The sequence below is a fragment of the Canis lupus genome, chromosome 24 (assembly GCF_003254725.2).
Source record: "Canis lupus dingo isolate Sandy chromosome 24, ASM325472v2, whole genome shotgun sequence".
Classification (NCBI taxonomy): domain Eukaryota; kingdom Metazoa; phylum Chordata; class Mammalia; order Carnivora; family Canidae; genus Canis; species Canis lupus.
The window spans coordinates 46,194,280-46,220,835 of NC_064266.1; the positions used below are offsets into that span (position 1 = coordinate 46,194,280).

General features: G+C 58.6%; 1 protein-coding gene across 1 annotated transcript in view; it reads right to left on the reverse strand.

The window, feature by feature from the left end:
* The window catches only part of TAF4 (TATA-box binding protein associated factor 4), a 67,296-nt gene extending 43,270 nt beyond the window's left edge, over nucleotides 1-24,026 (reverse strand). Inside the window, 4 exon segments of the mRNA XM_049100309.1 lie at nucleotides 22,535-23,011; nucleotides 23,126-23,545; nucleotides 23,548-23,671; nucleotides 23,673-24,026. Coding sequence (XP_048956266.1) covers nucleotides 22,535-23,011; nucleotides 23,126-23,545; nucleotides 23,548-23,671; nucleotides 23,673-24,011 — 1,360 coding nt within the window. The 5' untranslated portion in view covers nucleotides 24,012-24,026.
* Between the last annotated feature and the right edge of the window lie 2,530 nt (nucleotides 24,027-26,556).

The following is a 26,556-nucleotide window of genomic DNA, read 5'->3' on the forward strand; positions in this document are numbered from 1 at the left end:
CACCGAGTGATTAACCATACTCGCAAATATGCAGACACTATACCACAGATGTCGCTCCTCCCCAAGCTGACCCACAGATCAGTACAATCCCAATCAAAGCAACTACAGGAACCCTCACGGGCCTCAAACAATTGACTGACAAATGCATAAGCAAGACAAAAATGCCAAGATGAACACAGACAATTCTCAGGAAGAAGCAAGTAGGGTCTTGCCCTAGAGTTAACACAACGCCACACTATGGACACGGTGGCACCAGCGGAAAAGCACAAAGACAAGCCACTGAGAGCCCAGAAACAGACCCCTATGTCATATAAAACTTGAAATGTTGCAGAGGGGATGCACAGGTCAGTGAGATGAGGACGGCCCATTCAAAGAAAGAGTGCTGGGTGACCATCTGCCGGAGAAGGGGCAGCAAGTGGCCCGAGCTCCCCTGCACCTGACACAGCCTGATTCCAGGGGACGGAAGACACCAGAGTGGAAGCACACTAAGATGTCAGAAGAAAATACAGGATACTATCCCTATGAGCTTGGGGTTAGAAAGAGCATATTAATCATGACCCAAAAAGGCGTTTGCCATAAAGACAGATCAGTGCACCTACATGAGAAAGGAGAACCCCGCTCCGCAGACGAAGCCAGAGACAGGCTGGCCATGGCCACACACACACACACACACACACACACACACACAGCCTCTAAGGAATCGTAACCACAATAGAGATTAACTCTCAGACTGGTAAGAGAACACTCAGAGCACGGCCAGCATAGAGCCAGCCGACGGCACGCACGGCACGCCACCACGACGACTCAGCGGCATGTTGCTGTGTGAAGGACGCCAGGCTCACAAGAGCACCGCTGTGCACGTTCACGTCTACACAGCTCTAGAGGCAAGATCCCGGTCACTGGGTGATGGGGCGGATGGGTGGCTGCCAAGGAGCTCGGGGAGGGGTCTACACCCCGAGTGCAGTGACAGTCACACAACGTACGTGTTCGTTAAAACTCACGAACTATACACTCACCAGCGTCAATGTTGCGGCACGCAGACTACACCCCCGAAAGGGGACGGTGAAGGTAAAGCCGTGGGGTGCCACTGCACACCCACCAGCAGTCAGGCTGCACGAAGCTGACCCTGTGCCCCACAGACGACGAGGACATTCCCAACGACCACTTAGGAAAAGTGTGGTGGCTTCTGAGGAGCCTGAGCACCACTTGCCCCGTGACTCAGCAGTTCCATCCTAACACCCATGAGAAAAGAACATGCACACGGACGTCCACACGCAGCCTGGCCCACTAATGCTCAGGACAAGGCTTCGCTCCTACCGCCCCCACTGGGAAACCCAACTGTGGGCGCCCTGGGCGCGGACTTACTGACACGGGGGTGCGACAACGGGGGTGAACTCCACACCGTGTGGAGAAGCCAGCCATGATCGCCACGTGCAATACCATTTCTGTGAAGCTTTAGGAGGGCAACCAAACGGCAGACCCAGAGCGCACTGTCTGCCTGGCCCAGGTGTCCTGTCAACAAGGGGGCACGGGAGGCTCTCGGGGTGAATGGAACATCTGCAGCTGGGGCGTGATGCTGGGCAGACAGGTGCACACACTTCTCACAGCTTACTCTGCACGCTCCAAACGGGTGCCTCTTGTGGTCTGTGCTTTATGCACACCCCCCCCCCCCCCGAAAACTTTCACGTGTGCTGAGCTCTATTTAAAGGCGAGCCTCCTCAACCCTCAGATCCCATGGACTCGGCTGGCAGAGCGCCAGGAGGCTGAGTCACCCCGCTGACAGCACAGCAGGCCGGGGCAGCCAGGCCGGGATCCCTCTCACCTCCGCAGGGAAGGAGCGCCCCGCCGCCCCCTCCTGCAGCCCGAGCTCCCTGGCTCGGCTGGCTGGGCCCGAACATGCGCTCCTCCTGCGTAACTGTCGTGTCTTTGCTGGACTCTATTATCTCCGTCAAATCTTCTAGGGGATCCCTGGGTGGCGCAGCGGTTTAGCGCCTGCCTTTGGCCCAGGGCGCGATCCTGGAGACCTGGGATCAAATCCCACGTCGGGCTCCCAGTGCATGGAGCCTGCTTCTCCCTCTGCCTATGTCTCTGCCTTTCTCTCTCTCTCTCTCTCTGTGTGTGACTATCATAAGTAAAAAAAGATCTTCTATGATGAGCACGTATCACAGCCGTGCCCTCTCCCCCGAGGTCCCAGGGACGGGGTCCCCCATGCGAGAAGCCGAGGAGCCTCCCCCGGCGCACGGTCAGAAGGTCAGGTCACCCTCGCACTGCATCACCCACCCGCGTCCTCACATCACTACATCCCATCGTCCCCTCATCACAGGAGGGTGAGCACAGGACAGGAGGTGTTTTCAGAGTGAGAGGCCACGTTCACACAACTTGTATGGCTGCGCGTTGTGACAGCCGTCCTGGGTCATCGGGAGTTCCTGATGCTCCCTGGCTGTGCCCGGTGCAGATGTGTGTGTGTGTGTGTGTGTGTGTGTGTGTGTGTGAGAGAGCACCCGGGACGTGCAGGGTGTGGCACTGCCCCCGGCTTCGGGCGTCCACGGCGCCTGGGATGATGCCCCCAGATGGGGGAGACTGTACCCCCTAAGGGCTACTATGAAGCAGGCAGGCCTGAAGGAAGCTGAGACACATCCACGGGGTCAAGCGCACGGCCAGCCCAAAGGACACTCCACGCTCTCCACTGAAGACGAGACGGATGCCTCCATCGGAACAGAACCCAGAAGGGCGGGCCTCGGGTGGTCCCTGGGTGGGGCAGTGGCCCTTCTCCAGGCACAGCCAACAACCTCTCCTCGCCTCACACGGACGCCTCCAAGTGCTCTACTGTCGTAAGAAAAGTGAGACTCCAGTAGCAGACCTAACCAGCCATCAGTGAAGCCGTTTCAAATACACCCCCGAACGCCTATCCCAGCTTTTGCTCCCCTGCACCCCGCTCTCAGAGACATGAATGACAACTCCCACCACAGCTCACAACCCTTCATCTCCTGAAACGGTGGGCAGCACCATGGCAGGCAGGAAAAGAGGCACCGAACTTTTTCCTGAAATCTAGTTTACAAGGAATGAAGTCCACCCATTTTAAGCACACAATCAGAGTCTGAGCAAATAGGCACAGTTGTGTGTTAGTCTCTACCGCAACTAAGACTCGAAACATTTCCATCAATTTACAAAGCCCACTGGCACCTCGCCTGGGGCAGGCGACCACGTGGTTACCCTGAGCTCCTCCTGGGGTCACAGGAAGGGAGTCGTGCACCAGGCGCTCCCGTGCCTGGCTTCTTGCACCTGACAGACACGGCTGTAGGTGCCAGGCCTCTGGTCCTTGCATCACCGAGCCCGGACAGACCACATGCCACACACGTGACAGATATTATGGTGATTTCCAATTTGGACTCTGTAAACTAGGCTGCTACAAGTGCCCGCAACGAGTTCCGTGGGGATGGACGTCGCATTTCTCTTGGAGCAGGACTGCGGGACACCGCCATGCTCCCTCCTCCTGCCGGGCGCTCGCCCCCTCCGGCCAGCGGGCTCCATGACCCCCATATCCACCAGCAGGAGGTGCGGCCAGTCCTCCTGGCTCTGGCCACGACCGTGGGCATGGAAGCGATGGAGTATCCCACCGGGGCTGTCATTTGCACTTCTCTGATAACCAAGGATGTCAGCATCTTTTCACTAAGGGCCATGTGACCCCTCTTCTGTGTCTATTCCAACCTTCCGCCCATCTTAACAGACAGAGCTGTGTCCTCTGCTGTCCTCTGCTCTCGACACAAGTTCTCAGATACATCGCCCCACCCCAAACCTGCCTTCTAGTTTCTTAACATCTGTCAACTAGCAAAAGTTTTCTTCGCATTCTTAAGTTCAGTGTCCTGATCTTTTCCGCTGCGGTTCAGGTGCTCTGCATCCTAGGGAATCTTGTACTAACCTGCGACGTCGTGCAGGTGGGACACGCTGCCACTTCTAGGGACTCTGCGGCCAGTGTCTGGCGTCCCACAGCAGATGACCCCAGAGCCCATGCTCTACTTCTGCTGACATCCTTCTTCTCCAGGGCGCCAAGCCACGGTCTGATGGAGCAGGCATGGAGAGCCGGGGACGATGTGCTCCCACCTGCAGGTCTAGGACACACGCAGCAGAGACGCACTGTGCTTGCCTTAGTCTCCTCCCCCTGACACAGAAACCCTACCCAGAAGAGGGCAACTGCAAACTAACCAAAGCAATGCAGGACAATGTCTCTGTTGGACTCTGTTTGAAAACCAGACCCAGAGAGAACGCGAGGGGCACAGTCTCATTCTGACAAAACTGACTTAGAAGCAGGGGTGGTAAATCTTATGGAAGGGACACCTGCCCAGGACGCTTTAACACTTAGCAGAGCACTCGTGCTGCCCAACCCTAAGTCAGGCTTTGCCATGAGAAAAGCGAGCCCTGATTCCCATGGTAAGAGCACAACAGACGACGAACCTATGCTATTACCTTTCAATCATATGGAAAGTGACACAGTCAGGGGAGCCAGAGGTCTCTGGTCAGTCCTCACCTGGACACGCAAACATGGGAGCTGCCGGATTCACAAGCATCACCCTGACCCTGTTCCCTCAGATCCCCTACATCTAGGACTGCCCCCAGGCCCTTTCTCTTCCTACCTCTATCCTTCTGCCAAGACTCATCCCTCACCAACCCAGCCACCCCGACGTGCACGTCCCTTGTCACCACAACCGTGTTTTGCCACCATGCCCACTCTATCCCACACTGAGATGTCCCCTTGTTGGAGAGGGTCACTTTCCAACACAAGTACCAAAAATCACCCCTGAAAGTCCCCTAAAGCCCCTGGAGGTACTGGCTGAGCCAGTCCCCTCTGGGAGGACCGTGGCCAACTCCTCCCAGGTACTGGAGCACACTGGTGCCTGTGCATCTGAACCCCAGACCAAAGACGGCACTTGCCTTTGGGGAGCCTGGTGTATCAAAAATGCTTTTCTAAAAACACTGACTGCATGCTCAGGGGCTGAGAAGAGTGCACTTCGCTCCTCTGGAGCACACCTCCCCATCCTCCCGAGGGGCACTGCCAACTGACCATGTTATGACTCCGAGAGCTAACACTCAAGGGTTGAGGGGACCTGAACAGCTAGTCAGCAGCGGACCCCGGCTCTCACAGGAGTCCCGCTGGCGGCTGTCACCACCGGGGGCCCTGACCAACCTTGGCTCAGGAGGACAGCTACACGCAGAAGCCCCTGTAGAGTCAGAGTGGACCTCCCCTCCCTCCCAGGGCTCATCCCCCTCCGGCCCTCCCCTTCCCAGGCAGCCAGCTTTTAGGCCCTCACAGAAGCCCCACCCACTCCCCTGGGCCTCTGACCCCCCACCTGCCTCACCTGTGCCACCCCCCAGGCCCCATCTCCAGGCACAGCAGTGCTGACACATGCCCCCACTGGGCCATCATCCTGACTGGTCTCCAGGCCAGGGAGGGGCAAGTGGGCCCAGGGTCTCCGAGTGGCCCTAGGTAACGTGCCTCACCAACCTGAACCTCGGCTACCTGTCTGCAAGAGGGCAGCCAGGAGAGCAGGAGACTTGGCTCACTGTCCCACGCCCAGGCACCCTTTCAGGTTCCATCTTATCCTCTACCTCCTCCTACCATCTGTCCCCTGGTCCGTCACCTGCCCTCATACAGGTGATATTTCTTACTCCCCCCTCATTTCCGCCTGACTGGACCAAGTCACATTTCCTGAGACCTGGATATGGCAGGAGTCTCCTGAGGCTTTCCCTGCATGGCTCGCTCCTTTGACCTCCCTGCTCACTGATGGCACTTTCAAAATACCCCCATTCATGATAAAAACTCTCAGTAAGCCAAGAAAAAAGGGCAACTCCCTCATCCTATGGATAAAGATGATCCACAAAAAACCTACAGCTCATATCCTACTTACCGGTAAGAAACTCAAAGCTTTCCTACTAAGATGAAAAACACGGCAAGGAGGTTTCTTTAGCTGCCAATCCTCCACATGGCACTGGGAGTTCTAGCTGATGCCACACAGAGGACAAAGTAAAAGATGTATAGACCGGAAAGGAAAAAGCAAAACACTGCATTTGTTCATAAATCACAAGACTGTCCAGGTAGAAAACCCGAAAAAAATGACAAAAGAAATCCCTGCAACTAAACAACGGTTATAATGAAGTTGCAGGATACAAAGTTAGTTTACAAAGGCCAATCATTCTCCTACGCCAACAACGAATAGAATAGAATCTGAAATTAAAACACGTTGTCGGGCAGCCCGGGTGGCTCAGCGGTTTAGCGCCGCCTGCAGCACGGGGTCTGATCCTGGAGACCCGGGATCGAGTCCCGCATCAGGCTCCCTGCATGGAGCCTGCTTCTCCCTCTGCCTGTGTCTCTACCTCTCTCTCTGTGTCTCTCATGAATAAATTAAAAAAATCTTTAAAAACAAACAAAAAAACACGTTGTCAAACTAACACCCAAAAAACACAAAATACTTAGATATAAACCTAACAAAATACGTATTAAGATCTCCGTAAAGTCAACTAAAATCTCTGATGAATTGAATCACAGAACTAAATAAATAGGGATCTCTGGGTGGCTCGGCGGTTTGGCGCCTGCCTTAGGCCCAGGGCACGATCCTGGGGTCCCGGGATCGAGTCCCACATCGGGCTCCCTGCATGAAGCCTGCTTCTCTCTCCGCCTATGTCTCTGCCTCTCTCTTTCTCTCTCTCTGTGTCTCTCATGAATAAATAAATAAATCTTAAAAAAAAAAAACTAAATAAATGGTCATGAATAGGACTCGATACTGTCAGGATGACAGTTCTTCCCAACTTGATCTATGGATTCATTTTCATCCCAGCCAAACTCCCAGCAAGTTACTTTAGGGATACTGACAAAGAAATTCTAAAGCTCACATGGAGGGGGCGCCTGCGCGGCTCAGTCCCTGAGCGTCTGCCTTCAGCTCAGGTCAGGATCTCAGGGTCCTGGGATCGAGTCCCACGTCGGGCTCCCTGCCCAGCAGTGAGTCTGCTTCTCCCTCTCCCTCTGCCCCTCCCCTTGCTCGTGCTCTATCAAATACATAAAATCTTAAAAAAAAAAAAAAAGAAAAAGAAAAAAGAGCAGAGCCCTGAAACAGGCCCCACGAATACAGTCAACTGATGTTTGACAAAGGAATGAAGGCAACACGACGGAGCAGAGACCGGCTCTTCCACAGTCGGTGCTGAGCCCCCACGGACGTCCACCTGCGGAAAAACAAATCTACACACAGACCTACACCCTTCAGGGAAAATCACTCCAAGTGGGTCACAGACTTAAATGTACCGTGTAAACTATCAACTCCTCGGGGATAACCCAGGAAGCAACCCAGGTGACCTCGGGGATGGCAATGACCTTTTAGACACAACACCAAGTCAGGGTCCGTGAAAGAGAGAGCCGACAGGCTGGTGCGCGTGAGAATTAAAAACGTCTGCTCCCCGAAAGACAACACCACGAGAGTGAGAACACAAGCCACAGACCGGGAGGAAACACTGGCCAGAGAAACAGCTGAGAAAGGGCCGTCGTCCAAAATACAGAAGAACTCCTAACACGCAGCAACAAAAACACAAACAACCCGATTAAAAAAAGGGCCAAAGCCCTGACCGGCCCCTCACCACAGAGGACCCGCAGGCGAGCCCCTGAACTCACGCCCCTCGGCCTGTGTCACCAGGAAATGCCGACGACAACGAGCGAGACGCCCGCACGCCCATCAGAAGGGCCCAAGCCCACCACGCCCACGACGCCAAGTGCTGGCTGAGATGTGGGCCAGCAGGCACTTTCATGGGGTGCTGGTGGGAATGCAAGATGGCACAGCCTCTTTGGAAGGTAGTTTGGTGTTTTGTTGCAAAACTAAACATATTCTTATCCTATGATCCAGAAATTGTTTCTTGGTATTTACCCAATCTATTTCTCGTGAAAACTTATGTCCACACAAAGAGTTGCACACAGATGCTTACAGCAGCTTTATTCATAATTGCCAAAACTTGTAAGCAACCAAGATGCTCTTCAGTAAATGATGGATGATGCACTGAGGAAGGGGATCCCTGGGTGGCTCGGTGGTTGAGCATTTGCCTTCGGCTCAGGGTGTGATCCTGGGGTCCCGGGATCAAGTCCCACATCAGGCTCCCTTCGAGGAGCCTGCTTCTCCCTCTGCCTGTGTCTCTGCCCCTCTCTCTCTCTCTCTCTATCTCTGTGTGTGTGTGTCTCTCATGAATAAATAAATAAAATCTTAAAAAAAAAATAACACACTGTGGCAGACGCAGAAAACGGAACGTTAATCAGTGATAAAAAGGAATAACCTCTCAACAGTGAAATGGCAGGGCAGAGACACAAATGTACATCACCAGGTGAAAGAAGCCAACGTGAAAGGCCACACACTGTGTATGCCAACTATATGACACTCTGGAGAAGGAACAACGGCAGCAGGGGTCGGGGTCAGGAGGTGGGGGGTGAACAAGAGGACCACAAAAGGTTTTAAGGGCAATGAGAATACTCGGTACAATACCGGTAACAGATAGATGTCTTTATGTATTTGTCCAAACCCATAGAACCTACACGCAGAGATGAACCTAATGCAAGGACCCTGGGTGATGATCAGATGTCAAGTGCTGGTTCACGGATCCTAACACATGTACCCTCTGCTGGGAGATGGACAGTGGGGAGGTTGCACATGTGTGGGGGCCGGTCACATATTGAGAAATCTCTATTTTCCTCTTAATTTTGCTGCGACCTTTACTCTAAAAAATTAAGTTCTTTACAACACAAAAACACATGATCCCTTTTAGTGGTACCTGGAGACTCCAGGGAAGTACCCCAAACCCCCTCAAAAAGTAGCCTGTGGGGGCACCTGGGTGGCTCAGTTGGTTCAGCTCAGGTCATGATCCTGGGGTCTTGGGATTGAGCCCATTGCGGGGGGGGGGGGGGGGGGGGTGTCCGTGCTCAGCGGGGAGCCTGCTTCTACCTCTCTCTGCCAGCCACTCCCCCTGCTCGGGCACTGTCCAATAAATAAATCAAATCCCCCCAAAAAGTAGCAGCCCACGGATAGCTGGCTAGCCAGCAGAATTATCTATTGCCCACACCTCTTCCCCCACCAAGAGCCCACTAAGCCAAGAGTGAAGGAAGGGACCCCCAAAGGTCAGGGCAGGATATCCAAGCTCTAGGCAGAACTAATAGCCACAAGATCCTTTCCTAAAAAAGAGAGGACATTCTGGCATCAAGAAGTCCCCGTCTAGTCCCACCTGACCACCACGAGACGAGGGGTGCCAAGGGGGCACGACGGCTCTCCCTCCCTCCTCTGTGCCACGCTCCCACCGGCCAGGACCAGCAGACACTCCATAAAAGGCTCAACAAGACAGAGACCTCTGCACCTACTGCATGCCCAGCACCGTCCTGGGCGCGAGGCGTCAGTGGAGCTCCCCTCTCAAGAAGCCACCCGGGAAGAGCACAAACGGTAGGGCGCCCGAGACAGGGGAGGACACATGCCAACAAGCCACCCAGACACAAGAAAATGTTCCCGACAAATCAAAAGGAATTTCAGAAAGAGAACAGGCAGGTAATTATTTTAGAAGGGAGCACACTGCCCTCCACCTGGAGGCACCGCAACATTGCGGCGGGCAGCGCCTCCGCAGGGCCTGCTCTCCGGCCACTCCCGGCCAGGCCACGCGCGCATCGGGCTCCGGGCCGGGGGCCACGAGTTCGCCACCCGCGGTCCTCCAGGCGTGACTCGAGGGCACTCGGGCAGACAGCAGCACCAAGGACGAAGCTGGGGCTGGCCCAGGGGCTGGGAGAGCTGTGCCCCCAGCCCCCACATTGCCAGAACCAGCCGCTTACAGGGCCGTACGGCTCCGCTATCCCAGCCCGCCCCCACCCCCACGCGGAGCAGTGACCTTCATCCCAGATAACAGTCTACACCTAACCCTCCAGCCTCGCAGGCCGACTGCACCCTGCAAACCACCTCTGCACAGCGACCAGCTCTCCGGACAGGGTGCACCTCTTCCAAGGGAACCCTACTTCTGGTTTGATGGAGGACACTGATTTCTCGTGATGACATAGTGCTTCGTGGCAGTCAGGCCACAGTGCCCGCCGCCCCACATAAAGCCTGGGGACAGCCGCCTGCCTCCCTGCTGGTCCCAAGGAAGGACCACCGCCTCTCATGTCCCCTCCCTGCCCCCAGCAGGGTAAGCTCTTTCTCTCACCCCCCGGGGAGGTGGGGCTGGCCACTTCAGCCCCTTACCCTCCCTCACCCAAGAGGCTGGTCGCAGGAACTCGGTGACACAGCCCTCTCAGGACTCAGGGTCCCTCCACCCCAGCTCCTGCCCTCTCTGCCACCTTCTCCGAGGCCTAACCAGACACCCTGCAACTCACAGCAGCTGGGACCAGCCTCCCTGTCTGCAGCCTGCCGGCTGCCCTGTCCTGTGGCCCTGGGCCCTGGCCCCCCACTTTCTCCCTCTCTCAGCCTCTGGAGCAATTGCTGACTCGTCTGTAAATACATCTGGAGTAACCACGAGCCACGGGCAGCCACCAAGCACCTGAGTGAGCTGTTTGCAGGTGCAGCCATAGGAAACAGGGTGCTCATGGCTCAGGACGACATGCATAAGGAACGGCACGTCAACCTGGCAACACCTAGACACAAGGGGTTAAATAAGATACATTCTCATCACCGACTTCATCTTGTTGAACTTTCACATTTCTTGTCCTTTTATTTTCTTTTTAATGTTTTTCTGGTTTCTGGTCCTTTTAAACATGCTACCAGAAACTTTAAAATCTATACATGGCCTGTGTCACATTCCTCCTGGAGAACATGGGTCTAAAATCTCCAATCTTCAGAAAAAAAAGTCCAGAAACAACAAAAGAAACGGTCCTTACATTCCATTCACATGGCCCCATACCCCCTCTGAAACGAGTGTCTCTAAACGGTATCTGAACACCCCAAGATCACTTCCCCACCCTTCCACTGAGGACTGGCCTGTTCCAGCCTCTGGGAGCCACTGGGGGCCATACCCAAAGCAGCTCCTTCCTCATCTCCCTAACTGGCCACCAACACATAACAGGTGAAGACACCTTCTTGATACACGCCTGGCCCCATGACCTGACAACCCTGGGGGCCCCCCAGGGGCTCTCCTGTGGGCTCTCCTGGGGGTTCCCCTGGAGGCTCCCCCTTGCCTCACCTGTTCTCCTCCCCAGCATCCTTTGCTAGCTCCTCCTCTGTTCCACCTCTAGGTGTCAGAATGTCCCAGAACAGGTCTCTGGCCTGTGTTCTTCTCTCCCTGGCTATACTGCACCTCCTCCAAACTTGGTGAGCACACTGCCCTCATGGTTTAAAATAACATCAGTCTCTTTTTCTTTTTTTTTTTTTTTTAAGATTTATTTATTTACTTATTTGTCTTGAAAAGAGGGAAAACACATGCAAGGGAGTGCACACGCACGCGGCCAGGGTGTGGGGAGGACAGAGGGAGAGAGAATGTGAAGCCGACTTTGTGCAGAATGGGGAGCCTGATGCAGAGCTCAATCTTACAACCCTGAGATCATGACCTGAGCCGAAACCAAGAATCGGATGCTCAACTGACTGTGTCGCCCAGGCCCACGGCCATCCCCTTCCCCCACAACTTTTTAAAGTAAGCTCTACACCCAGTGTGGGGCATTAACCCACTACCTGGAGATCAAGGGTCCCATGCTCCTTACAGTTGAGCCAGCCGGGTGCTCCTAAAATATCATGTCTTTTAGGGACCATCCCCCCCAACTCCCAACCCTGAACCCACTTCTGAATTTCAGACTCACATCTCAATTCCCCCCAGCCGCCCCCCTTGAATGGTTGGACAGCCCACACTACACATCTAGAACCAAGAACCTGAGTCTTCATAAACAGACCCAGACCGTTCTCAGAACCTCTCCCGCGTGTGGCCCTGTCGACAACAGCCTGCCAGCATCTCGTGAGCTGACCACTCCTCCCAAGGCAGGAGCCCTGGGCACAGCGTGAGGGCCCTACTGGCAAACAACACAAGAGGGGATGAAGAAGCCCTGGTGTCTCCGTGGAGCAAAATACCACACAGCACAGGATGGAAGAATCGCTTAAAGCAAAGACCCCACAGCCCGGCACCCTTCCTACAAACTTAAAACTCAGATAAAACACCTATTGAACGACGCTTAAGAAGAGGCCATGAGCAAGTTGGAAACAAAAAAACCATGGGGTCAGGACGACAGTGGCCACAGGCTAGGGGAGGTGGGGGCTGGACGGTCGTGTGGGATGCTGGCAGGGCCCAGCCCTTCTGCAGGTGGTGCCTGCAGGTGCTCGTAAGCTATTTAAATGACCACATGAAACAGCCCCTGCAGGGACCAAAGACTGTGACCAACCCAGTTCTACGCAACTAAGATCCAAAAACATATCCTGTTCCCCACTAGTCTTCCATCTCAATTAATGGCCTTTCAAACTCATGGCGTGTCTACCAGGCGGACAGACCACAAACACCTCCAGACGACGCCCTGACTCACGCCACGGGCATCCCTGCCACGCGAGTGCCACACTGACGCACAAGTTCAGAGAACGCGGCACAAGCTGTGGCTCTCTGCCCGCAGGGGCTCCTGCCTCGCCAGCTGGGTGAGGCGGCCGAGAGCCCCCACCCCGGACTGGCTCTGCACCGCCTGCCCCACTGCCAGGGCCTCCTGGGACAGGCCTCAGCGGGCCACGCACCTGTCCCGAAGAAGCACCTTGCTCTGCTGAGGAGCCACAAAGACCAGCGTCCCGAAGCAATGTGGGAGCCTGGGCCTGAATGATGAGCAGAAGCACCCAGAAAATAACATCCTTTGCAATGGGAAGAGCAGCTGTGACCCAGTGGGTGCCCCGGGAGCAGGTGGCGAGGCTGTGAACCCCCCGCGGTCAGGCCACCATCAGCCCAACGAAGGGCCTTATGCAGCTAACAGGTAGCACAACACTGTGGGGAGGTGGGGCATCCAAGGGACCGAGACCCTTGACACTGCACTGGGCATCTACTGCTTGACAAGTTCTAACTAAAGCACACACAATTACAAGAGAGAACACTCCAGGCGTCTACCCCTCAAAACAAGTGGTTGTTAAGTATTATCATAACAGTTTCGGGTCTCTCTAGGAAAAATAAAATATGCAGAGAAAGTCAAGGTCCCAACCCCAGGCTCATCCCACCATCCCAGGGAGTCAGAGTGCACCCTCTGGCGCCCTCCCACACCAGGACACACGCATGCTCACCACTCATGGACCCGAACGGTGTGCACCCTTTCACAGCCACGGCCATGGCTCATAGCACGCCTCGTCCCCAAGCCACCTTCCACACACGGGGCACCTCTGCCGTCCAGCATGCCAACGCCAAGCAGAGAGAGGGCTCCCGCACGCTGTCACACACCGCACAGCCACTCATATGACCGTGTCTCCACGGGCCTAAGGCTGGCGGCCTCACAAAGCCAGGCCAGCGGCCTCCCACTTGGGGTACAACAATCTCCTAGAGGCCGGCAGCCCCACCCACTCCAGGACACTCTGCCAGGACCCTCACGGTCACCCCGCCAGCCTCGTCCACAAGCATGGTCAGAGACCCACACGGAAGTACGTCTGGACCGTGAAACCCCCAACGCTGGGGGGGCGGGGGGGATGAGGCAGGCTCCACCATCCGGGATCACGATCCTAGAGAGCACCCAGTAAGGAGTGTCCAAACCTCCCAGCATGAAATGAAAGCCAGGGTTGGCCCCCTGAGCATCAGGCCCAGAGCGGCCAGGACCCTTGCCTGGACACACAGGCTCCCAGTGGGCTCCAGTTGTGGGCTCCTGCGGCCCATCTGCGGGCTGTGTTGACCGAGTCACTCTAGAGCTCTGGGAGACATTCTGAACAAAGTTTCTCAACTGTTCGACACGTAACGAGGTGGCACCAACCCTGATTATCTAATCAGTCCAAAGCAGCAGAGAAAACTCTCGAGTGTCCAACACGGACTACAACAGACAGAGGCCTATCTTGAGCTGGGCTCTCGTGTGAAACAGCCTGGCCCCTGTGCGTGCGCTGCCTCGAGCGGGCGGCAGTGCAGGAGACGCAGCGGGAAGGAGCAAAGGCGCCTCAGGGCCCCCGCCCTCTCAGTGAAACGGCTGAGGGTCTTGGAAAAGCCACTCACCTCTGCGGGTCTCGCTGTCATCGGGACCACCTGGCTGTGGAGCCCTCCGACGCCCGAATCTGTCCATCAGCACACAGCAGGGAGCCCAGGGCGACACACGCCTCGGCGAAGCCACCGGGGTGTCAGCTCAAGCCCCGCGTCAGAGGACAGGATGCCCATCCCAAGCCGTTGCCACACATAAAAAGGCCAAGAAGCCAGGAGATGTTTGCTGCCTTAATGACACATGCTCTGCTTTATAAAAAGCTCTTAAAACAAGAGCTGCCCTGTGTCCGCCTCCCTGGAGGGCTGGTAGCGCTCAGCGTCGCCCCTTCCCCGCAGCGGGCTCCCTGCTCTCGGCCACCTCCCTCCTCCCCGCCCCTCTCCCCTGGACAGAGTGGCCCAGGCGGTAGCCTTGCTGTTCTTCTAGGCAGAGACTCCCTTGGGGGCCTCACTCTCATGGCCAAAAGCTCCATCATACGCCATGTGACTCCCAAATTCAGACCTCCAGTGGCCTTCCCCCCCCCCCCCAGGCCCCCGCCTCATACTCAGCTACCTCTGGGACACTTGCTCAGAGGTGGCATCACAAACTTCACGTTCCAGACAGGCACGCGGTCACCCGGCCCACTCCTCCTTCACTGCAGTACCCGGACTGGGTCACCCCAGAACTCTCAGTTCCCTACCGCCACACCCTGCTGCCCGCCCTGCCCCTCACCACCCACCCCTGCCATCCACGGGCCACAGACACGAAAGAGATCTCAAAACACAATTCAGGTTCTACTGGCGCCCTGCCTAAAACCCTCCAGCGGCTTCCCACCAAACCTGGGATAAAGTCAACCCCGTGGCACACCTGGATACAACGGCTCTGTGACCGAGCCCCACGCATGTCCCAGGGCCCACGCTCGGGCCTGTGCACCTGACCTGCCGTCTCCTCTGCCTGGAACCTGGGCCCCGGCTGCGCACACAAACCCTCTTCTCATCGTCTTCATGTCCAGGTGACAGCTCCATGCCAGCTGCTCAGAAAGGCGTCCCGGCCCAACCAGCAGTACCCTCGGTCACTCACTCTCTGTGCGCTGTTTATTCCTGCATCACATTCGCCACGATGACAAAATGTGCTCACAGTGACATTGCCAACCGCCCACCCCCAACCCAACTCAAGCACCCCAAGAGCAGGGGCTCTGTTGGCCTCGGGACTCCTGGGCTGGACCCCAGCACCCACATCCGCCTTGCTCACTGGGTCAATGCACACCCTAAAACTAATGGGCCACAGTCTTGATCAACATCTGTGGAGAAAGGTTTAACCTCATTTAGTCAAAGAAATACACCTTAAAAGCAGATAAAACCTTCCAAGGAATCCTTCAGAATGGTATCGATTTCTAAAAAGTCCTATTTTGGCCATGGTTCTAAAAACCATGACGTGAAAGTGGAAATGGTTGAGCCTTCAAGAAGGCAATTTGTATCAAAGGCCTGAAACGCTCAACCCACCAGATGCACGCAGAGCTTTGCACAAAGACGCTCACCTGAGGGTCACTTACAACAGACGAGGGGCCGCGAGTCCCGGCAGCCCAGCACGGGGGCCTGCGGGGAAGCCTCGGCCTGCGGTGGTGGGGGGCGGCCCAACAGGGGCGCTTCAAAGACCACCAGGGGCGGGGCACTCGCCACACAGGCCGGGGCGGGTCGCACGCGGGACCACGGGGATGGGACTGCGGACCAGTCGGAAGTCCCTCTGCACCAAACACAGGCTGGGAGGACGGGCGCCAGACCGAGCCCGGAGCCCGACTGCCCGGCTGCACAGGCAGGGGCCAGGAGTGACTTTCTTTCCTTCTTCGTGGTTCTCTTTCCTTCCCCAACTTCCCACAGTGAATAAAACTAATTTTAAATCAGAAGAAAAAAGGTGGGAAAAGAAGTCCCTTTCAAGTGACTAATAGTTCTCCAACACTTTGTAGCGCCACTGAAACATCAATCAACAGCGCCCTCCCCTTCTCCTCCCCGATGTGGGGGCGCGGGCGACGCCGCTGCTCAGGCTCCCACACCACCAAACTCCACGCCAAGAAGGCCCGGCCCGTTACCCGCTGTTGCACTAACCCGCGGCGTCTGTCTACGTAAATCCGATACGGATTATATTAAAAACCACCCCGACAAAGCTCCTGTGTGAAAGGCGTGACAATTCCTTGGAAAGCTCTCCTCACACACCGGCCCCGTGCACTTTAGCACAAAGGTTAAGAGTGGAAAGGCCGCCTTCCCTCCTCTTCCAGCCCTGATGGTAACACAAGACCGTCCACACGGTATGGCCACCCCACGTCCCCAGCACCTCCCTCCCTTCCTGAAGCCCTGGGTCTCACCGGCTGACCCCACCAGGCCTTTCGGTGCCCTCTGCGGAGCATCCAGGCCAACACCTGCCGCTCTGACCACAGGGCACAGGCCTGGCAGGCGGCGCACAGCACCGAGGAGGAGGGCTCGGCTGTCCTGGCTCCTAGTGTCCCGCTCTGTCCGCTCGCCGTCCGCTCAGGCCGCCAGCCGCCCTGAACACGTCACTGCAGAGCTACAGAACCTCCTAGCTGCTTTGCTCCTCGGTTCTAAAATCTAACGTCCAATTCAATGCGGTCATAAAGAACTGTTTTAGGATTTCCCCAACCTCTGGAGCTGGAAAACGATTCAAAATATGCCCCTTGGGATGGGAGCTTCCCAATATTGCTGAGGATGTCCCACATTACCTGGTCACACCCTCCTCATGAGATTAATGGTCAAAGAAGCACTCTCGACCTCCCCCACCCCGGGCCACAGAGAAGAGGCAGAGAGGTCCCATTAGACTCCGGCTTCAGGCTGAAAGAAGGCCTGCAGAGCGGCCGAGGGGCTCTGAGCCTCCGGCCCCTCCACGCCAGGCTCGCCCACCTGCACCCAGAAGGCCTCCATCCACCAGGCAGGCGGCCACAGAAGAAATCAAGACACGAAGGAGAGAGAACCCGCACGCTTGTCAAATTGGAGGGGGGGCAAATGTGGTCAATGTCGGCATCTCTGTGTTTTGAAGGTTTTTAATCTCTTAGCCTAGATGTTTAAGGACATGTAAAAACAAAAAGTTGTCATCGAAAGTGTTCATGGCCCTCCCGTAGAAAACATAAAGCTCTCAATTTTGAAACAGAACTTCACCTACCGCACAGGGTTTAGTTAAGCAGCGTTTATCGTGACCTTACAGCACGGGGGTCACGTGTTCATGATTCACAGTGCCCCCACCCACAGCCACCTCGGGCCCAGCTGGCAACAACTGTCCCTCGCCCACGGTGCCCGGCACCCGGGACAGAGGCTCCCGCTGCAAAACTCACCTCTCTCCTCTGGTTTTCCTATCACAGGCCCGATGAAATAAAAGGCTGCCAAGCTCCAGCCTAAGAAGTCTAAGAGGAGAGCCCTAAACAGTAACTGTTTCCCAGGACAACCAAGAAAACCTGAGACTCCTGCTTATCGGCACACGAGGAAGAGTAAAAGTGCTTCTGATTCTGAGAACTTTGCAAATTCCCCAAACCTAAGGCGAGTTTCTCCAGAGTCCTCTTAAATCTCTGCTTCAAGATTTTCAAAAACAGTTGTTAATTATGTCTTAATCAACTCACACATGACGAGCTATTTATAAAAAAGCTGTCTTCAAATGTATCATTTCAGATGAGGAAAGCTCACATCTATGTACTGAAACGGGCCGAAGCATACCCGGAACGGCCTCTATTTTGATTTCGCGGGAACAGACGCGGGTGCCCCTGCTGCTCTGCCCCGCTGGGCTGAGCCACTTCATTCCCAGGGCAGGGTCCGAACTGGGTCGGTCCCGTTCTGATCCAACGCCGCTGCCGGACGGGACCCGGTGCCCACTAGTCAGCAACTCTGAGCAGGGGTAAGGGCAACTTCCGCAGCACAAGTGGGAGCCTGGGCACTTGCCCACCACGGCCCAGGGGCAACAGAACAATCCTGGGGGCCGCGCCCCTCGGCCCCTCGGTTCACACTGTTCCTCCACGGCCCAGGTAGCAAAGATGCCCCTTTCCTAACCAATTCCTGACAAATGTGCGTCCACCCCACACCCCTCACGTGGCAAACATAAAGGACCTGGAAAGTCCTCGACTTTTCAAACTCCAGCGATTCTGCCGTAAGCACACAGCACACGCTGCCCTCAAGTACGGAAAGCAGCAAGAGAGAACAGATACCCCAGGCGGGTCGGAGGGACCCCTTCCCCCGTTACTGCCCAAAGATAAGAACCACCAGCCCCAAAAGACACCCACGTATGCCTAAAACACCATCCCCACCCCACCCCCCAGTCACCAAGACGGCTTTGTCCACCCTTAAGATGATGGGGACAGTCACGGGCAAAGCCCAGACAGGGTGTGAGGAGGAACGGCCTCCCCTCCGGGCCAGCAACGCGCAGAAGCGAGCGCTCAGGGAAGCTAGCTCTGTCCTGCGCTACGCAGGGCTGTCCGGTGCTGGTCGTGTACCGCTCCCAGAGAGTTCTTTTTCTTTTCCTTACAAACGTCACTTACCGAAGCACATCAAAAGGCAAACTCTAAGGCCTGTGGCCCAAAGCGAGCCCACACCCAGGCACACTCCCTCTGCAGGCAGCTGCGCCCGCTGCCCCCATGGCTGTGGGACACGTCCCCCACATCTACGATGTTCCTGTGACAGCGCTGGCAACGTTCTCACTCACGGAACCAGAGTCAGCCACCGCACCAGACTCCCCAGTGGCCCAGAACATGTCCAAGTTTGGTGCAGTTTTGATGGAGAATCGAGCAGTCTTTAGACTTCACTGCATCTACAGCAACATGACGCTTGAAAACCAGCGAAAAATGGAATGTGACTGGGATAGTACGTGCACAATAAACGCTCCGTGATAGCACTGTGTCCCGTTCATCCCCGTCAGTTCTACAGTGCTCCATGAAATGGTCAACCCTGCTTCCTAGCAGGCCAACTGAGGCTCAAAGAAAAAAGCCCAGAGCATCCTCGAGTAACAAAATCTAAACTTCTAAACACATCCCTCCTGCCACAGCACCAGCTGCCAAAGCCGGCCCGTAACTTCAATGCCGGGTTCCCCACGTCCTACTGCCCGGCTTGGGGCCAGCCCTCCTGGAACCAGACCGGACCCAAACAGTATAGGGTCACCACCACTGGGCTGTTCCTTTCCCCACCGACAGATACCCGCACTCATCACGTGTGGGAATCAGCGCCCCGGGCACCCGTCCTTACAAGCAAGGATACTAGCTAGCATCGAGAGTATTCACCTTAAAGAAGGAGCAAGCCCATGTTCCCAGGCCGAAGCGTCGACGGTAGGAACGGTGCTCTGTCCTGGAATGAGAACCTACACCGTGGCCAGACCTCAGAGTGATAGGAGGACAAACTCATGTACGCTGCAGAAGATTGCTCATCTGCCAGGGCAAAAGATCACCTTCAGAAACGAGCATCTGTAATGAAGCATCTCTCTGAAAAGATCTCTTAAAACCATTTATGCACATGCTAATTTGGGTGTCATATCACTTTTTTCTTCTTTCAACTATAATCATAATATTACTTCGATGTTACGACTTCCAAGCTGTATGACACTGGTGCTTTCCAGAGTTCTTGGGACAGCTGCCTTTGCAGGAAAAATCCCTTATCCATTTTTGTCATTCCCACGACAGATAAAATTTAGACTCTGGTACCTTCAAACAAGCAAATTAACTATAGTAACATAAACACTTCTTTACAAAACCGTCCCGACAGAGCACATTAAGACAGATTTTGGTAAAACCAAAGTCCACAGAGGCTCACAGCGCGCAGTGAGAGTGGAGCATGAAGGCCCAGGGCTGGCCTCAGGCCCTGGGGAGACCACGGTCCCTCCTCTGCCCAACCTGGAGCCCCGGCCTGCAGGAAGGCCAGGTCCTGAGGGGCAAGACTCTTTCACACACTCCAGCTGCCAGCAGTCCGTGAGCTCACTTGACACCTGTGTGCAGCCTGGAAAACCCTGCCCGCCCCTAATCCCCTCCTCCCAAGTGTTTGCATCTCTGAGTTGTAACAAGAATGAGCTGTTAGCCAAGCATAGTTATTTTTACAAGTCACTTCCACCTCCTCTTTATACGTCGTATGATGAAAGACTGCAATGAAGAGAGGACATCGACTAGTAGAATTCAGTATTTCCTGACCAATTATATAACTAGAATATTCACAATCTGTCGTCTCAGTTTACAGAATCATACTATTTAAAAGAAAGAACTTTGTTCCCGGGTAATAATTTTAACCATGGGTTTTTTTTTTTTTTTTGCTTTTGCTGTTACAGAAATGAGATGATGTGAGAGAAATCAAGAGTTCCCAATTGGCGGGGGTCAGAGGGTGGGGGGCAATGGAGACATGGATATAATCTTTCCTATTCTAGAGGACATCTGTTGCCCAAATGTCAACACGGGCGGCTCTGTGCTCTTAAATACGGGGGGCTTAACGCAAACACTCGTGACAACTCTTGCAAAGAGTCAGCAGTTTACAGCTTTTTTCAAGCGGCCGTCTACTAGTCACACAAAGACATCTCTAATGGTGACATTAGAACAGAAGATAAAAGGGAGTCCAGGGTCAACATGACAAAGATGGCAGAGATGCCCCTTCCCAACCACGGCTTCCACCCCGTGCCCCCCCCCCCCAGCAGAAATAAGGAGGGGGCTTCACTGGAGCCAAGGCTCAGACCCGGGATCCGGCCAGCCCCAAACTGCCACACCTACAGGCCCAGCGAGCCAGGCCAAGCGCCTGCCCTGCCGCACCGACTGCTGAGGAGCTCACACCAGGTTTAAATAACAAAAGTACAGCACAGGGGAAGGCCTTTGCTCGGAGTCAGGCAAGTGCTGAACCGTGTGGGACCACCCGAAAGGCGCTTCTGTAGACAGGTAAGGAGTGTCCTGACGTCACGACCTGACGTACCACAACCACGAATTCCCTCCTCTAAAGGTCACTAGAGATCAGCCCTATTGGCGGCCGAACAGTCAAAATACACATAAGGAGCAAAACAGACACTTCAATCAACAGCACCACGACTTCAAAAAGGAAACCAAGTGTGTCGTAGGGGGCATCTCAGCCCCTCTCCAGCATCACCTTTCTCCCTAAGAGCGAGGCAAACCCCCCCAGCCCCAAAATGCGGGTGGGGGCTGCAAGCTTTCCCTACTCCTGCCCATATAAAAACACCCCCGTCAGCTTTGGCCCCAGTCGGGTGCTCACAGGCTCTGACAAGGAAACCTCTCCTTAAGATGCTGAAATTCTGTCAAGGTGACCAACGGCTCTTTCCAGAGCGCACTCGGGGACAGGGGAGGTGCTGTTTCTACTACTCCTGCCACGGCGGCGGCCGCTCCACCAGCACATGTTACTACACGGCAAGGGAGGAGCTCTCCAGAAGCTCAGCACTGGCAGTCCACGCAGGCGAGGTGCAGAGGATGCAAGGGAAACAGGGGCGCCTCCACTGCTAAACTTTCTCTCTGCCTGGGAATCCCCAAACAAAGCAGCATGACCTGGGATGCTGGGGAGGCCCTTCCGCGGTCAGGCCTGAGAGACCCTCACCAACGGCCCAAGCGACGCGGGAGACGAAGGACACGCACGGGTGGGGACCCCACAGCTCCGTGTCAGCAGGCGTTGCCTGTACCTCTGAGAGACCCGCTGCTGTCACCGGATGGTACCAACGGAGGCAACCGGGCACCCTTTAACCAGCACACTACGCTGCGGGCCACTGTGGCCACAGGAAGTGCACAGCACAGCGCAGAGGCAAGGACGTGGACCAGGAAGGGTGTGTGCCCGAGGATCCCTCCAGGGCTCACCTGGGATCCCTGCCATCCTAGGGTTAGCAGGGAAGCGGAAGCTTTCCATGCAGGCTTGCCCAGCCACAAGGAAGGAGTGTCACTACTGTGCCTGACCTCACGGATGGGGGGGGGGGGGGGCAACTCTCCATCCCAGCCCAGGATAACAGAGCAGCAGCAGCAGAGTTCAGTGAGGACACAGGCCAGACACAAGTGCTCCCCAGAAGCAGGAGGGGAAGCACCAAGTGCAGGGGCCGCATGGACCGGCTCCTCCATCACCCCTCGCCCTGCCGCCCCCTCGGCCTCCGCCGCGGGGGGGGGGGGGGGGGGGAGGGGCGGGGGAAGGGGGCGGGGCGGGCAGGGGCACACGCGGCCGCGGTGGGAGCCCAGAAACTTTGCAATGCAAGGAGCCAGCACACAGCACACGTGAAGCGCGGCCCCAGGGCAGGGACCCCCGCTGCCCCGGCACCCCGGGCGCGCGCACACGCGGACACACGCGGACACACGCGCGCACACACACGCACACGCACACGCACACGCACTCTCTGTCCCCGAGGGCAGCAGCCCGGCTGGTCGGCCGCAGGCCCGCGCACCCCCGTGACCCCAGCGCCCTGCCAGCCCCACAGCTCCCCGGCCTCCCGCCCGGCGCGGCCACTCACCTGGGGGCAGCTGGAAGTTCTGGATGTTGGTCGGGTTCTGGGGCGGCTGCGGCAGGCGGGGGGCAAGGACCGTGGGCGTCAGCGTGGCCCGGATCCCGCCGCTGGTGGCCGAGGGCGTCCTGGGCAGGCTCTGGGGCGCCGCGCCGGCCGAGCCCTTGGGCAGCCCGCCGGGGGTGCCGGGGGTGCCGGGGGTGCCGGGGGTGCCGGGGGCCGGCGGCGGCGGCGGCGGCAGTCCGGCGGCGGCGGGCAGCGCCCCTTGCATAGTTGGCCCGAGGATCATGCCGGCCCCCGCGCCGGCCGGGCAGCTGGTCGCCAGGGCCTGCGGCGGCGCGGGCGCCGGCTGCACCGCCGTCTTGGGCGAGTCGGCCTTGGCCACCTGCGCGGGCGCGGCGGCGGCGGCGGCGGCGGCGGGCCCGGGCTGACTGTTGGCGGCGGGCGGCGGGGCGGGCGCGGGCGCGGGGGCCGGGGCGGGCGCGGGGGCCGGGGCCGGGGCCGGGGCCGGGGCCGGGGCCGGGGCGGGGGCGGGGGCGGGCGCGGGGGCGGGGGCCGGGGCCGGGGCGGGCGCGAGGGCGAGGGCGGGCGCGGGCGCGGCGCTGCCCCCGTTCTGCGCGGCCGCCGGGGCCGGGGCCGGGGCCGGGGCCGGGGCCGGGGCTGCGGCCGGGGGGCCGGGCGGCCGGGCCAGGCTGGCGGCGGCGGGCGGCGGCGGCGGCGGCGGGGCGGCGGCGGCGGCGGCGGCGCTGGCGGGGGCCGCGGGGGCCGCGGCGGGGGGCGCGGGGGGCGCGGGCGGCGAGGGGGCGCGGGGCGCGGGCGCGGCGGGGGCGCCGAGGAAGGGCGGCGTCTGGATGACAGTGGCGGCGGCGGCGGCGGCGTTGGGCTTGGGCGGCGGCGCGGGCGCGGGCCCGTTGTGGAGCAGGCTGACAGCAGGTGCGGCGGCGGCGGCGCGGAGCGAGGTCCCCAGCGCGGCGCTCCCATTCAAAGTTTGCGCGGCTCCGGGGCCGCCGGGCGGGCCGTTGCGGGCGGCGGGCTGGGCGGCGGGCTGGGCGGCGGGCGCGGCCCCGGGCGCGCAGGCCCCGGCCCCGGCCCCGGCCCCGGCCCCGGCCCCGGCCCCCGCGCCGGCCTCGAGCGCGCTCAGCTTGGCGGCGGGCCCTGCGGGGACAAGCGGGGCGGCGCGGTGAGGACGCGGGCCCGGCCGGCGCCCGCCCGCGCTCAGGCCGCGCCGCGCTCTACCTGCGGGGGGCGGCTCCGGCGCCGCTGCGGGCGCGCCCTCGGCCGGCACGGCCGCTCCGGCTCCGACATGGTTCCCGAGCGCGCCGGCGGCCGCGGTCCGCGCCTCGGGCGCGCGGGGCGCCAGGTGGTGGTGGTGGGCCGCGCTGGCCGCCAGCTGCGACTCGAGCGAGCCCACCAGGTCGCTCACCACTTTCTCGTCCACCTCGCTGTTGAAGAAGACCTCGTCCAGCAGATCCGAGCCCGCCGCCATCTTTCCTCCTCGGCCCGCCGCCGCCGCCGCTCGCCGGCGCTGGGCGGGGAGGAGGCTCCGCGCGGGCGGGCGGGCGGGCGGGCGGGCGGGCGCGGGCGGGGGGCGGCGCGCGCCTGCGGGGCGGGGGCGGCGGCCGGGCGGGCGGGGGGCGGCCGGCTGGGGGGGGAGGGCGGCGGCGGCGCAGTGCGCAGGCGCGGCGGCACGCCCGCCCCCGCCCGCCGCCCGGCGCGCTCCCATTGGCCGCGGCGCCCCCCGCCCGGCCGCCCGGCGCCCCGCGATTGGCCGCGGCGCGCGCTTAAAAGGCGCGGCCAATGGCTGCGAGCGGCAGAGGCCGGGGCGCGGGCGGGCGGCCTGGGCGCGGGGGGCGAGCGGGGGGCCCCGGGCGGGCGGGCGCGGCGGGCGCGGCGGCCGGGCGGGCCGGGGTCGCGGCCGGGGCCGGGCAGGGCGCGGGGGGCGCGGCGGGGGCCCGCTGGGGGACGGCCCCGGGGCTCGGTCTTTGTCTGCGGTCGCTCCAAAATGGCTGCGGCCGGAGCTGACGGGAGCGCCGGGCGGGCGGGCGGGCGAGGGAGGGACGCCGTGCTCCGAGGCCCCTCCGCGCCGCCGCCGCCATAGCGGGGCCGGGGAGGGCGAGCCGGCGGCGGAGGCCGGCGCGCCCCGGGTCCCCGTGCGTGCGGCGGCGGCGGCGGCGGCTGCGGCCCGAGCGTCCCCGGCGGCGCCTGCCTCGGGCGGCCCGGCCCCGCGCGGGGCCCATAAATCACGGGGGGGCGGACAGGCCCGCGGCGCGGCAGCCGGGTCGGAGCGGCCCGCGGGGACGGCCTCTGCTCTTCCTGTTTCCTCTCCTCCCGCCGACCGGCAGCGTGACCCAGAGGCCGCAGGACGGGTCAGGTACGGTCCCCTGCGGGCGCGGTGCGCGGACGGGCGGGGCGGGGCGGGGAGGGGGCAGGGAGGGGGAGGGGCGGGGGACTGGGCGGAGGGGGGCCGGGACCCACCGAGCTCTCCGCGGGCGGGGCTGCTGCTCAGCCGAGCAGAAACGGGGAATTACGTGTAAAATCAGAGTCTGTAAACCTTGACGACTAATTGGACAATTTGAAGTAAACCACGTACAAGCATCGGCAGGCTGCCTCCCGGCCCCCCCCCGCGTGACGACGTCGGTCGTGGCCCCGCGACGTCTGCACCCTCGGAGCGCCCGGACTGGAGTGCGGGTGGCAAGTGGGCCCAGGGTCGGTCCCCACTGTCGGGTCGCCCCCTGCACGGGGAAGCCTCCCCAAAGGGAGCTCGGCGGTGCCACCTCGGGGCGCCCCCCCCTCACCGCACCCGTGGGTGCATGCCGCCTCCACTCCTGCCTGCACCAGGCCTGCTCCCACCTGGGTGCTGACCTCACCCCAGGGTGCTGCGGGGCAGCGTCCAGTCCAGCAGGAGGTCTGCACCCCCTCCCACCTCACCCCGGGGAAGAGGGGAGCTGCCCACCTTGAGAGGGAACAGGGCAGCCCTGGGGCTCCTGCCCTCCTCCTAAGGGGGGACCCCCCCCCTCCCGCTGCCGACCTGCCCACCTTGCTCACTCACCCTGAGGACTTGGGGAATTTTCTTGAATATCTGTGTGGCTTTACCTGTGGCCACAAAGAGTTATGACTTCTGCAGCTGGAAAGAGACCTCCCACCTCACATAAAGGAAAAAGGGACAATGAAAATGAGTCTAACTCTAAAGACCAGGTTTAAACATGGGAACACATTTGCTGTGACAACGGCAGAACCCAAAATGCAGTCCTGCTGCCTGCCAAGCCGAAAATGTGCAAAACCATGGGTGGAAGGAAAGGCAGCTCCCCAGGCCAGCAGCCATGCAGGCCTTAGTTTATTAAACAGTATATGGTCTTTTCAATAAAAAAGAGAAAGCATCACTCACTTAAATATAAAAATAAACATAACCAAAACCACACTTTCCGTGTTGCTCCAGTTTATGTGCGAGATAGGCAGTGTCCAATGTATTATCTAAGCTTTCGTTGTCCACCTCAACTACTACATAATAAAACAAGACCTGCAGCTAGCTGGCAGCTGGTGGCCTGGGCCTGGCTGCCAGAGTCCCATCTGACAGGTGACTTCCCCACCCAAGCTGACAGTGCTCCTCAGCACGTCGGACCTAGCAGAGGATGCCCGCCAACAAGTGGCTGCACATCCCACAGTCAAGCTCATGAACACATAACTGATCTGTAGATGCAGGCCCATTCGTGTCTTAGGGTCATCAACATTATAAACAGCAACTTATAGAGAAACAATAGAAATTTATTCACTCACAGCTCTAGAAGCCGCTTCTGTTGGCCCCTGGGGTCCTGGGCTTGCCCCACATCCCTCCAGTCTGTGCCTCTATGGTCACATGGCTTCTCTATGGCCTTTCATCTTTTGATGACACCAGTCACTGGATGTAGGGCCCACCTACTTCAAAATGGTTTCGTCTCAAAAAAGGATTTCATTTCAACACAATTCAATTAACTGTGCAAAGACACCATTTCCTAACTGTCACACACTGAGGTTCTGGGTCGATGTGAATTTTG